The sequence below is a fragment of the Dacryopinax primogenitus genome (assembly GCF_000292625.1).
Source record: "Dacryopinax primogenitus strain DJM-731 SS1 chromosome Unknown DACRYscaffold_10, whole genome shotgun sequence".
In the NCBI taxonomy this organism is placed as follows: domain Eukaryota; kingdom Fungi; phylum Basidiomycota; class Dacrymycetes; order Dacrymycetales; family Dacrymycetaceae; genus Dacryopinax; species Dacryopinax primogenitus.
In genome coordinates this window covers 804,254-815,596 of record NW_024467207.1, presented here as the reverse complement: position 1 = coordinate 815,596, position 11,343 = coordinate 804,254, and the positions used below count along the sequence as shown (strand labels likewise).

The 11,343-nt window shown below is 53.7% G+C and overlaps 5 protein-coding genes across 5 annotated transcripts; 2 read left to right on the top strand and 3 right to left on the bottom strand.

The window, feature by feature from the left end:
* Positions 1–812: 812 nt before the first annotated feature.
* On the bottom strand, positions 813–2,161 carry DACRYDRAFT_108094 (uncharacterized protein; the record flags this gene model as incomplete). The annotated part of the gene is made up of 5 exons (XM_040768586.1): positions 813–1,191; positions 1,245–1,481; positions 1,535–1,726; positions 1,776–2,059; positions 2,123–2,161. The coding sequence occupies 5 exons, from the start codon at positions 2,159–2,161 to the stop codon at positions 813–815; spliced, it is 1,131 nt and encodes a 376-aa protein (XP_040628447.1).
* A 993-nt stretch (positions 2,162–3,154) lies between these two features.
* Positions 3,155–4,554, bottom strand: DACRYDRAFT_52619 (Clavaminate synthase-like protein; the record flags this gene model as incomplete). The annotated part of the gene is made up of 2 exons (XM_040775117.1): positions 3,155–3,812; positions 3,866–4,554. 2 exons carry the CDS (start codon positions 4,552–4,554, stop codon positions 3,155–3,157), a joined length of 1,347 nt encoding a protein of 448 aa, XP_040628446.1.
* Positions 4,555–5,343: 789 nt separating this feature from the next.
* Positions 5,344–6,855, top strand: DACRYDRAFT_22645 (uncharacterized protein; the record flags this gene model as incomplete). The annotated part of the gene is made up of 5 exons (XM_040772904.1): positions 5,344–5,382; positions 5,438–5,721; positions 5,772–5,957; positions 6,006–6,254; positions 6,310–6,855. The coding sequence occupies 5 exons, from the start codon at positions 5,344–5,346 to the stop codon at positions 6,746–6,748; spliced, it is 1,197 nt and encodes a 398-aa protein (XP_040628445.1). The 3' UTR covers positions 6,749–6,855.
* Positions 6,856–8,327: 1,472 nt separating this feature from the next.
* On the top strand, positions 8,328–9,605 carry DACRYDRAFT_22644 (uncharacterized protein; the record flags this gene model as incomplete). The annotated part of the gene is made up of 4 exons (XM_040772903.1): positions 8,328–8,525; positions 8,578–9,082; positions 9,137–9,262; positions 9,339–9,605. Coding segments are annotated over exons 2-4 (706 nt in total), but the record flags the coding sequence as incomplete, so codon positions are not given.
* A 1,039-nt stretch (positions 9,606–10,644) lies between these two features.
* On the bottom strand, positions 10,645–11,330 carry DACRYDRAFT_22643 (uncharacterized protein). The gene has a single exon (XM_040772902.1). It carries the CDS (start codon positions 11,026–11,028, stop codon positions 10,855–10,857), a length of 174 nt encoding a protein of 57 aa, XP_040628443.1. The 5' UTR covers positions 11,029–11,330; the 3' UTR covers positions 10,645–10,854.
* Between the last annotated feature and the right edge of the window lie 13 nt (positions 11,331–11,343).

Sequence of the window (11,343 nt, the reverse complement as noted above, 5' to 3'; positions counted from 1 at the left end):
GGGGGGGGTGAGCGATACAGACTTGGAGAGAGTGACACGTCTTTGTTTGCGCTCCTTTCCAGGAAGAGCAGGCTCCCTTTTTCCAGACTCCGGAGTTCACTGACTTCCGCCTGTACCCGCAGAACACCCTACACTATACACCACACACAGTTGTCCTGTCCGTGCCACACACCCAGCGTTGAACGCTAGACTAGATAGCCTACTCTTTGGCCCTTTCTTCCTTCACTCTTCGCCCGTCGTCCTTCGCCCTTCGCTCAGCAAGCATCTACCTCTGAAAGATGCTCATCTTCCGCTTATGCCTTGTCCAACCATTTGCCAGCTCTAGGAACCTTGCACTCAGGCCCTCCAGTGCTGTATGCCTGAGCCTGAGGGTAGGAATTCTGGCCCAATCGGTGGCCCGTTATTGTACGTACAGTATTTCGAGCGCTGGCCGTTCGAAGGCCACCTTACAGAATTGGAGAAAGGCGGTCTGGTTGACCAAGGGAAGAGAGTGCCAAGGGTGCTTATGGGTCGAAGAGTCACCAGTTCGGGCTATTGCAGCACACATTCCAGGGCATCGATACACTCTATCAGATTCAGATTCTAGATCACTCACAACCCAAAGACAACCAGGGGAATACAGTCAACTCTGTCTAAGAGAATACAGTCAACTCTGTCTAAGAGAATACAGTCAACTCTGTCTAAGAGAATACGGTATAAGAGAATCCACTCTCTAAGGGCATACGAAATCAGAAACTGCACTGACTTCTTCTGGGCAAACCGACTCCGCCTTAGAGCATAAACGTAAGAGCATGAACCTGGTCCAGAAATGCCTATCCCGACGTGATCCTCTTTGACAGAGTTTGTACGACCTTCCCCTGCGTCCCAGCTCTGAAGATCAAGGGGGTCGTCTCTCCTGCTCTTCCCTCCGTTTGCTGCCCCTCTGCTGCCGGGCGATCCTCGGCTTCGGCTTGTGCTAGGCCGGGAGGACCACTCTCGCCATGAACAAGTCCGTTCCCTCCATTACCGGATTCTAGCCCAAGGCCGCACGGCTCTGTGCAGGATCCGACGAGAGGGGAGAGCGGGTTCCCAAAGTCGTCGATCCCTAGTCGGGCTTGGCGTGCTTTCCACACAAGGCAGATGATAAGCAGGAGTGCTTTCATTATCCCTACTGTGGCGTAGGGTAGCCAAGAGGTCCAGTTTGTCCCTTCTCTGCACAGGAGTCAGCGGAAGGGATGGGAAGATGGGAATGGTGTAGGGCGCACCGGAATGCCAGGGAAAAGACGAATAGCGCCGAACCCGGGCACTGGAGGCACATCATCGTGATGCTCAACGCGCCGACCAGCCGGTCCTTGTATGTCTTCCATATCTGGGGCGCGTATTGGAAGCAGGTGAGCAGGGACCCGCTTATTCCGCAAAAGTCTGCCCAGAGCTCGGCTTGCCGCGATGGTTGGGACTGGGGAGAGGAGAGGACGAGGAAGGTGACGAATATGCTGGTTATGCTGTGTACGAGTGAGCGAGTGAGTAAAGGTTGGAAGAGCAAGGGAGGGCATACAGGTGTATGAGCACGAGTGCACAGAGCGCTTTCGCTTCGTTCCACTCGGCCGTGGCAACCAGCAGCTCTTGGATCTCTGCTTCCTCTTCTTCGCATTCTTGTTCTTCGTCGGTATATTCTCGACCGGAATGGGGGTGACGAATATGGTGATGCCGTGCTGAAGGAGGGAAATACCGCAGGAATAGGACGACGCTAAGAGATTATCAGAAGGGATACAACTCGGAGAGGGTGCGAGACTCACATGAGACTAAACATCGCCCACACCATGGTAACCTGCACGATCCCAATCGTGTTCTCTAAGCACTGTCCCACCGTCCACACGCTACAGCACCGAACGACCCCCCATTGAAGCGTGACAACATTCAGCATTCCTGCAGCCGCACTCGTGCTTCCCAGAAGGAGGTACCATGGTGATATCCCCTCCGAGGTTTGTTTAGCGATGATCCGCCAGTGCTGAGGTAAGTAGGAGATGACGACTCCAAAGCAGAGAAAGCAAGTGAGGAAGAGCGTAGAGGGGTTGTGTACCTGTTGACAACAGAAGATAATTTAATTAATAGTCAATACCGCATCGTCTCATGGTGTACATACTGGTTTGCACACAGGCTCGTCGGATATTAGCAGGTGCATGTCGTCTGGCAGCTGACGTTGAGGAGGTGGGTAGCCAACATGCAGCTGCCTCCCTTCGTGCTACATTGGTACTTGCATTGTAAGCCGAGCCGATCAGTCCTCGATCAACTGTTTCACTGTATGTCGACGCCATAGAAAGAAGGATCGATGGCCGTGTATGTCATCCAAATTTCTCGGGCATGGGGCGGTTCTTGCACGGCCGCATTTAAGACCCCAATTTAGGGGCACGGTTACGTAATAACACCTAACCCTAGAAAGCTGGAACCTGACAATTTGCAAACCTCACCCTCAGTATACACATCACTCCAGATAGGTTTGAACCTTAACCCTGCTATGTCTAATAGTAATAGCAATAGTAATATTAATTATTCAAACCCTGACAGCAGGTAGAATGATGAAGGGAGAAGGAGGGGGGGTGAAGAAAGGAGAACAAGGGGAAGGGTGATCCTCTCTCAGGGAGGGGGGAGAAGGAAAAGGGGGGAACTAGGGGAGTGCAGCACCATCCTGTGAATACCTAAATCATAACATTTAATGGTCCATATTTACTTCCACGCATTCCCAAAACAATGAGCAAAACGGCACAGGCTCCCCTAATAATAGATAGTAGATAGTTGAGTGGACAAGTGCTTCGGAGTTACCAACTGAGCCTTTCTGGGCACTACAGGTCCAGGGACGCTTCACCCCTCTCGCCTCATTTCTGAGGGACCGACGGCGTATGATGGTGTTGTTCTACCCGTCTTGCCGCCGGGCTGTCTTTCACTCCTCCGGGAGAGCGTCGCCGAGACCTTTATTCTCCTTCGCTGCCTACAGTGTACAGGCTCATTGTACAAGCAACAGGAGTCTATCCACTCTCGTGTATGAACCCAGATGAACCCCCCTCCCTACTTCCTGCTTGCGCCAAGGTCGCGCTTCGTGCCGTCCATAGTGACTAGCCATTATCTTCTTTCAACTCATTCAACTCTCAACTCGCTCCACTCGTTCAACTTACTTAACTCACTCTTCCTCTCCCGCCCTGGCCAAGTCCGCACTGACAACATCAACAATCTCCCCTGTCCCTCCGGGGCCATGCCTCCGCCAAGTGTTCACCACCGAGTCCAGGTCCAAGTAACAGCCCTTGAGCCAGCGCGGGCCCTGGTTCCCGTCAAACCCTTTCCTGGCGTGCAACACCCTTCGGTTGTCGAATATCACTGCTTCGCCCTCCTCGAGCTTACACTCGTACCTCGCTTCGGGCTCTTCTAACAGTTCCCCAAATACGCGCAGCGCGTCAAACACCGCATTCGGGGAGTTGAGGGATATCGGTCCTTGGAACGGAGGGGAGTAGTTGATATGCGCCACGGTGGACTCGAAGTTTGGCAGTTTGAGAAGTTTGACAGAATCGTTCATGTCTAGACAGGGTTCCTCGGCGTTGTACCCATCACCTCCGTCTCCTAACGGTCGGAGCTCGATGGTCGTATGGTTACAGTGCCAGCGTTGGTCATCGTTGACGTACTGGAAGGGGATGGGACGCATTGTGAGCAGCTTGAACTTGTCCGGATCGCTGAAGGCGAGCGTATACGCCGGGCGGAGGGCGTCGATAAACGCGGATTCGCCGCCGGACACTTGGTTGTCTATACAGTGGAGGATCTGGTAAGCGGGTGGGTTGCGCATGTACCTTCGCACGCATCAGATCAACGATGGGCTAGAGGAGAGAAGGAGAGTGCGCACAGCAGATCTTGGTGGAACCCCAGTAGCTGGTCAGTGTACGCCACGTTCTTGCTGTTAGGTACGCTCTTCACGTCCCATGTCTGGCCGTAAAACGTCGGTCTCACATCTCCAAACGCTTTGGCCACGTCCCAGATCGCTTCTCCGTCCCTCGGTACGTTCTTGAGGAAAACGATGCCGTATTGCATAAGCCGTAGGAGCGCCAGCTTCCTATCGCCCTCGCTAAGAGGGAAACTGAGAGGCTCTGCAGGAAGGTCGGTCGCCGACCAGACCTGCCGGCGGAAGGGGGCTCTGTGTTCCATCATCAATGCCGGCCGGTTGGCGTGAGCTCTGAGGAAATCCATGCTGAAGTGCGTCTTGTGTTCGTCATCCCATAAGAGAAACACATTTTTCTGATCAGGATCGTACGTTATACTCCTGACACGGTACCCCTCAGGCCCAAGGGGGGTGCTGCGTGTGCGTCGCTGCAGGGTAGACGGGTCGACACATTCCGCGCATTGGCATACTTCCCTCAGCCACATCGGTGTAAACTTATTGATCCAGGGAGGGAGTGTATTGGGCACGGCGCCTGACAAAGGGGACTCGGAACGTAGATAGTCCTCTAACGCAAGTTTCCGCTCGTGCCTTCCTGATACTGGTCTCCATGTTGCGCGAGGACCATGCTCCTTCACACTCTCTTTCGGCCCGCCCATGTGCATCTTCGTATCTCTCAGATCTACCCCTGACAGCCTCGATTCGAACCATGCGATTGGGTCCTCTTCGCGTACGAAGGGTAGATCATTTGGTGGGGATGCATCATTTGGTGAGGGAATATGACTTGGTGTTGAGTAGCACCGCGTTGTCAGCAGAACACGAGAACGCAGGTATGAAGAGCGAGAGAAGACCAGACGGAGACAAGCTGACATGTTAGACAATCAGGAGGGGTGAGGGTACGATGTGGGCCGACGGCGAGGTCACCGATGGAGACGGTGGTGGTGGGGAGACGGACAGTGGGCACGCGACCCTGAGCAGCGAGCATACTCGAGCGGATACGGCAGAATCGCTACAAAAGGGGTGGACAGAACATATTTTGAATGATCCGATTGGTACTGATTTCGTATGATTAATTAACGTGATTAATTCAACATTAAATGTGCAGACGCGTTGTCGACGGTTGAACGCTGTCGGTCAACACATGCTCTACCACCTCATCCTCGCTCCCCAGCTCCTAGACAAACAGAACAGAGGCGCTCCCACCGCTAGCGAAATGTAGACCTAGTCTCCTTCTAGGCCATGCGGACTAACCTCATGCTCGTATTTCCCCGAAGAGGGCAAGAGGAACAGGAGGATACCTTATGCGTGGTCTAGAGGAAGAGCAGACAGCGAGCGCAGGAGGCGAAAGGGCTGTCGGAGGAATGCTCGGCTCCGACTTCGAAGGAGAGTGGGAGGGGAGGCTGCGCGTTGGCTACATAGCCTGTCCCCTCAACGCTGTCTACCATACGATGGACCTGCGAATATCCGACGAACCGGTGTGCAAACCGGTATGTACGCCATAATTTCAATGGTTGCTACTAACATACATCATCATGTCAACAGGCACACGACCCCTTTACTCTCCTCCTCACCTGCTTTCTCTGTTTCGGAATCATCATCTCCTACATACCTCAGCACTGGCGGATCATCGCTAAACAAACCTCAGAGGGGATATCACCATGGTACCTCCTTCTGGGAAGCACGAGTGCGGCTGCAGGAATGCTGAATGTTGTCACGCTTCAATGGGGGGTCGTTCGGTGCTGTAGCGTGTGGACGGTGGGACAGTGCTTAGAGAACACGATTGGGATCGTGCAGGTTACCATACTATGGGCGATGTTCAGTCTCATGTGAGTCTCGTATCCCTCTCTGGCCTGTATCCCGTCTGATAATCTCTTAGTGTCGTATTGTTCCTACTGTACTATCCCCCTTCAGCACGACATCACCACATTCGCCACGTCCGAGAATATACCGACGAGGAACAAGAACGCGAAGAGGAAGAGGAAGAAGAGATACAAGAGCTGCTGGTTGCCACGGCCGAGTGGAACGAAGCGAAGGCGCTCTGTGCTCTTGTGCTCGTGCACCTGTACGCCCTCTCCCTTGCTCTTCCAACCTGCAACTCACTTGTATGCAGCATAATCAGCATATTCGTCACCTTCTTCCTCGTCCTATCGTCTCCCCCTCCTTCTCAATCTATACCATCACGGCAAGCCGAGCTCTGGGCAGGCTTCTGCGGAATAACCGCCTCCCTGTTCGCCTGCTTCCAATACGCGCCCCAGTTATGGAAGACATACAAGGACCGGCTTGTGGGTGCGTTAAGCATACCGATGATGTGCATCCAGTGCCCTGGTGCAGTGCTATTTATCGTTTCTCTCGCAGTCCGGTGCGCCCCACTTCCCCATCCCTCCCATCCCGTGCGTGTCCTAACTCCCGTGCAGAGAAGGGACAAACTGGACCTCTTGGCTACCCTACGCAGCAGCAGGGATAATGCAAGGTCTCCTGCTCATCCTCTGCATCGTGTGGAAAGTCCGCCAAGCCCGGCTCGGAATCGACGACTTCGGCAACCCGCTCTCTCCCCCCCCCGAATCCCACCCAGAGCCGAGCACGTGGGGCCTTGGGCTAGAGTTCGGCAATGGGAGAGGGAACGGACTTGTCGATGGGCTTGAACAAGGCGAGAGCGGTCCTCCCGGCCTCGGCCTGCCAGAATTGGACGGCCAGCAGGTAGAGGCGGCGTGGCGAGAAGCCGAGGATCGGCGGGCAGCAGAAGCACAGGACGGAGAGGCAGGAGCAGGAGAGACGACACCTTTGATCGTGAGAGCTACCACGCAGACGGGGAAGGTCGTGTTGCCTTGGTTGTCTTGGGGCCGGAGGAGGTAGAATGTACCCTGGCTTGCTTGGATTGTGCGACTGCTGTCATGGAGAAGGCAGTAGGCTTGTATCATATCATGGTTACATTTTCTGCACACACTTCTAATCATTCACACGTGTCTCGCGAGGTTATAAATATGTGAAAGGCTGACAGTGGACCACATTCTGTTACAGTCTTGCATGCAAGGCATCGACCGAGACAGAAAGTGTAATGCTGTGTTTCGAACAATGGGATCGGAAGAGTTGATCGTCCATCTCACAGCTTTCACCTGGAACGAATGTGTTGAATCGGGCCAGTCCGGGTAACAATTGAATAGCTCGGACAATGGTGGGAGAAAAAACCTCGTGTGTGGTCTATTCTCTCCGAGAGAAACACCAGAAGAAGGATGGCCCTCGAAAAGACAGCAGACGTCGCGTACATTCCAAATCCAAATCCCATTGGAAGCATTCTGAGTTTCTATCGGCATTCGCCCTGCCTGCAAAGTACCTGGTTTCTGTTGAGAGAACTTGAGCATGCAGAGCATACGACGCCTCCCAGGCATTAGAAGATGACGAGTTTCAGTCGCTTCAAAAGACTGCGCCCGTAAGATCAAAGCAGGAGGGGTGACGGTTCGATGTCAAGGGAATAATGAGCGTTAAGAAAGGCTGTCTCGGGAACTCGGGTTTAGCGTTCATATAACCAAATATGAACGTCCGGCTCACCGTCCGGTCTCCTGGACGATAAACTTTGACGGACATTCCAGCACAAAACGTGCGTATTTGGCACTATGGTGGACATTCGCGGACAGCCGCGGTGTTAGGGGTCCCAGCTGTCCGCAAAAGACCACCAGAGTGCGTCATTGCTGGATAAGGGTCCTCAGCATTTAATTTTGCTCAAATATGTGGTTTTTCTATTAATTCCGACTTTTTTGAAAAAAATTGTGGCTGTGAACAGGGTAAAAGGTCCACATTTGAGTCAAGGATCTAGTGTCTGTTTCCTTCTCAATGGGAGCAAATGCTTCACTTCCATTTAGTGAAAGCAGATGGGTACTCCCATGCAGGCAAAAAAAAATGCTTTTGCTTTCTGGTTTTGCCTCTATTTCTTACTCTCTTCTGTTAAGTTTCTTCTATTTGTTCCCATGGGAATATATTAGCTTCCACAGATGCAAAAATGGTGTTTCCACTTGACTGGATGTGGAGACAAATGTGCACAGCATTTTGAATTCTTATCCTGAGGCCATGCTCAAAGGACCCCTAATGACCTGTCTGTGAACATCCATATTCGGGGATCAAGCGGAGGCATTTGATTTAATCGGGCGCTGTCGGCATTGGACGGGCCGAGTTTGCTGGCCGGTACCTTTTATTTCTCTTTATTCATTGATTGTTCACTTGTTACTTAAACCCTGTCCTATTCATTCCCTCCATGTCGGCTTTCTCATCCCTGTACTCTTCCCCAACCTGTGTCTCGGGCCTTCGTTGACCTTCTTGTTGATCATCCTCGTGTCTGGGCGACTCGCCCTGTGTGCTACGATGGACCTCCTCGACCTCCCAGACGAACTTCTCCTCCTGGTCAGGGACAATCTCCCTCCGACGATCCCGCAATACCTCACCTTCTCTCATATCTCAACCCGTTTCTTGCGTCTGAGTACCGACGTCTCTTGGCGGACGCTGCTCTACCGTCTACGTTTTGGTAGACCACTGTGTAATGAATGCGGTCGCAGGCCTGATTGGCGCGAACTTGCAGTCCTCCTGGCACGGCATACAGGCCGATGTCAGCGAGCAGCTTGCAAAGGTGGGGCGTTCTTAGGTACGCAGACTCGTCTCTCTCATCAGATCATGACTAATGTCGGATTCACTAGATCTGGGCAGCGGGGAAGTGCCAAAGATGGTGGATACTCTTACTGATTCGAGCGTTTTCCGCTTCCACCCTTTGCATTTCACAGTTCACGGGCACCCTCAAAGCACGCCTCGTGATTCTACCCCTGGTGCCATGCTCGGACCAGGCGACGTGACACGAACCGATCTTTCAGCCTCTGTTACACATAACAGCGAGCTGGCAACTGAGACTGAGCCACTTCCGGCATACACTCTCACTCTGCCGCGCTTGCTCCAGGCGCACCTGCCTTTCCCGTCCTGGGTAGGGCGAGCGGAGGCGTCTCTGCTTGCTCATACCGCGCAATACGGCCCAACACAGCGGTACGCTCCGCTGTGTCATCACCCGAACGCAAGCTGTACGCTTGCAACTGTTCCTCCTTCAAAGGAGCTCAAGCTGCCTTTCCGCATTTTGGGACAGAGGAGGATTGTTGAAGTGCGGAACCAGGAGGGCGTCACGTTGCTCGATCTTTCTCGAGCACTTGTTGACACGTCCGTACACTCTACTCTAGCATTGAGAAATACAATCGCTGACGTGCGCGACAGTGTGCTAGCGGAGCCAGATAATACCGTGTACAACACGGTGATGGAGACGTACGGAGCGCGAGACGACATCGTCTCATTCGGGCTAGTGACCTCCCTACGTGACCGGGGTTTCATGAATGACCACGAGTGCGTACTCCCCCATTTCCGCCCATCTGACGCTGTCCCAGGCGCGAGAGACTGATTGTGAGTGCTGCTGGTGTAGGTGGCCACTTATCGAGTTGCTAGATGAATACGACTATGGCGACGCGGACGCGTCGTGGGATGGGTATTGGATGTGGGTTGATCACGCGAAAGGAGCGGTAAAGTGATTGCAAGACTGGACTCATTCATGATCGGTTCGATTTAGTCGTCAAGGGATCCTAGGGAAATATGGTAAAATGTGCTCATTTGTGAGCCGAGTTCCATTTCGTTTGATCCTGTTCTTTTGTATTACATTGAATGTGCTGTCTGCCTGTATTGCTAAGTTTAAAAGACCGTTAGATTGTTGATGAAGCGAGCTGGAGAGAGGAACCAGGAATTCACCCAAATATCGTGAATAACCGGAGAGAATTATCCGTGAAGAAGGTTCGGCCGAAAGCAGAAGATCATGTGTTCAGGGTCCTTGATCTTATCTTTCTTCTGCATCTCTCCTATACATTCATCAGGCATCTGCCCTTGACATCCGAGCATAAGACGCCCTCCGCAACTACCGCACAAAAATATCTACAGGCTCATCATTTCTCTGCTAGGATGGACACACTTCGTAGAACACTGGGATTTTCTCGCGGTCGACAGCAGGCTTCCAGCGCCCGGTACACGTCGCTCCACCAGGCAGGCGAGCAGCGGGACGGCGAGGTGCTGTTCCAGTCTGAAGAAGACGGCGATGCGGAGCGGGGTGATCAAGTGCCCCTGTCCGAGCGTACACGATCGAGCCACCCAGAGAGGGAGGAAGGGGATATCGAGGAGGAGGTATCGGACGAACACGCTGCTTTCGTGCATGAACACGCTTCCCATCGACCTAGGCGGAGAAGAGGCGCCGCAGTCAACGTCAAAGTGTCCACGCTCATCAAAGCGCTTGCCGCGCTGTTCGCACTATGGGGACTGTGGATGGCGATGAAGTTATCCTGGGCGTGGTTCATCGTACGCATGCAACTCGTCCTCCTGCTCTCTCTGACACTCCCCAGGCACCTAAGAAGAGCCCAACGATGAGCATACCGGTATTTGGCGAAAATCTCGGGTGCAACTCCGCTCCCTACTTCTACAAAAGCCCCAACTTCCCCCTCACATCGACGAACCATACCGTTCTCACCCTGCCCCTCTCCACACCAGAGGGGGAGAACTCCTTCCTCCTCCGTACCCAGGGGTCCAACACCTTCCTCACCGTGACCCTGGAGCGCCAGCCAGACGTGACGATAACGGCACTGATCGTGCACGCTGCTTTTTCTTCCCCTGAGGCGAATATGGATTTTTCGATTACTGGCACGGGGCCGACGTTCGACAGCGCCCCGCACCTGACGTACGAAGCGCTCCCTGACGCTGCATACTGCATCCGGATGGATGTGATCCTCTTCCTTCCCGGAAACCTGCGTTCCCTCACTCTAGACCTACAGAACGTAGCGCACGTCCGGGTGGGAGACTCATGGGGAAACGGTCATGACGCCTTCGCCCCCGCCCTGCGGAACATGTCGATCACCCTGCACGCGTCGAGCGTTGACAACCTTATCCTCCCCTCCCCGGGGTTAACCGCAGAACTGACAAAACTCGCGCTTCCCGCTGGGTACATCGGTGGGGAACACGCCCTCGCCCGGTCGTTGGAGATCGACACTGTCCCAGAGGGGGAGGTCGACTTGTCCCTCAGGGTACTGACGAGTCAGGCAGGGACAGGTTGGAGCACTGGGAAGCTGGAGACGCATGCCGGGAAAGGGAGGTCAAAGTTCCGAGTGCAGGTCATGCAGCATCTGAGGTGCTTTAGCGGGGAACACCAGAGTGAGGGGGACTTGGAGCTCGAGTATGAAGGGTTTGAGGGGCGCGCGAGCTGGGTTGCGGGTAATGGGCTTAACGTGGATGGGGTTGGGGAGGGGGGAGAGGTCGGCGGAGGGGGATGTGATGAGCTTAGGGTGAATTGTGGGGGGAAGTTGGATTTGAGGATGTAGGCGCAGTGTACGCCGCTGAGTGAGGAGGAAGGAGAAAGCATGATATTGTACACGGTTGTTACAGTAATAGAACAC

Excerpts from the sequence above, each read along its gene's own strand:
- DACRYDRAFT_22643 (XM_040772902.1), bottom strand. The coding sequence starts at position 11,028 with ATGCGTCTCCAGCTTCCCAGTGCTCCAACCTGTCCCTGCCTGACTCGT.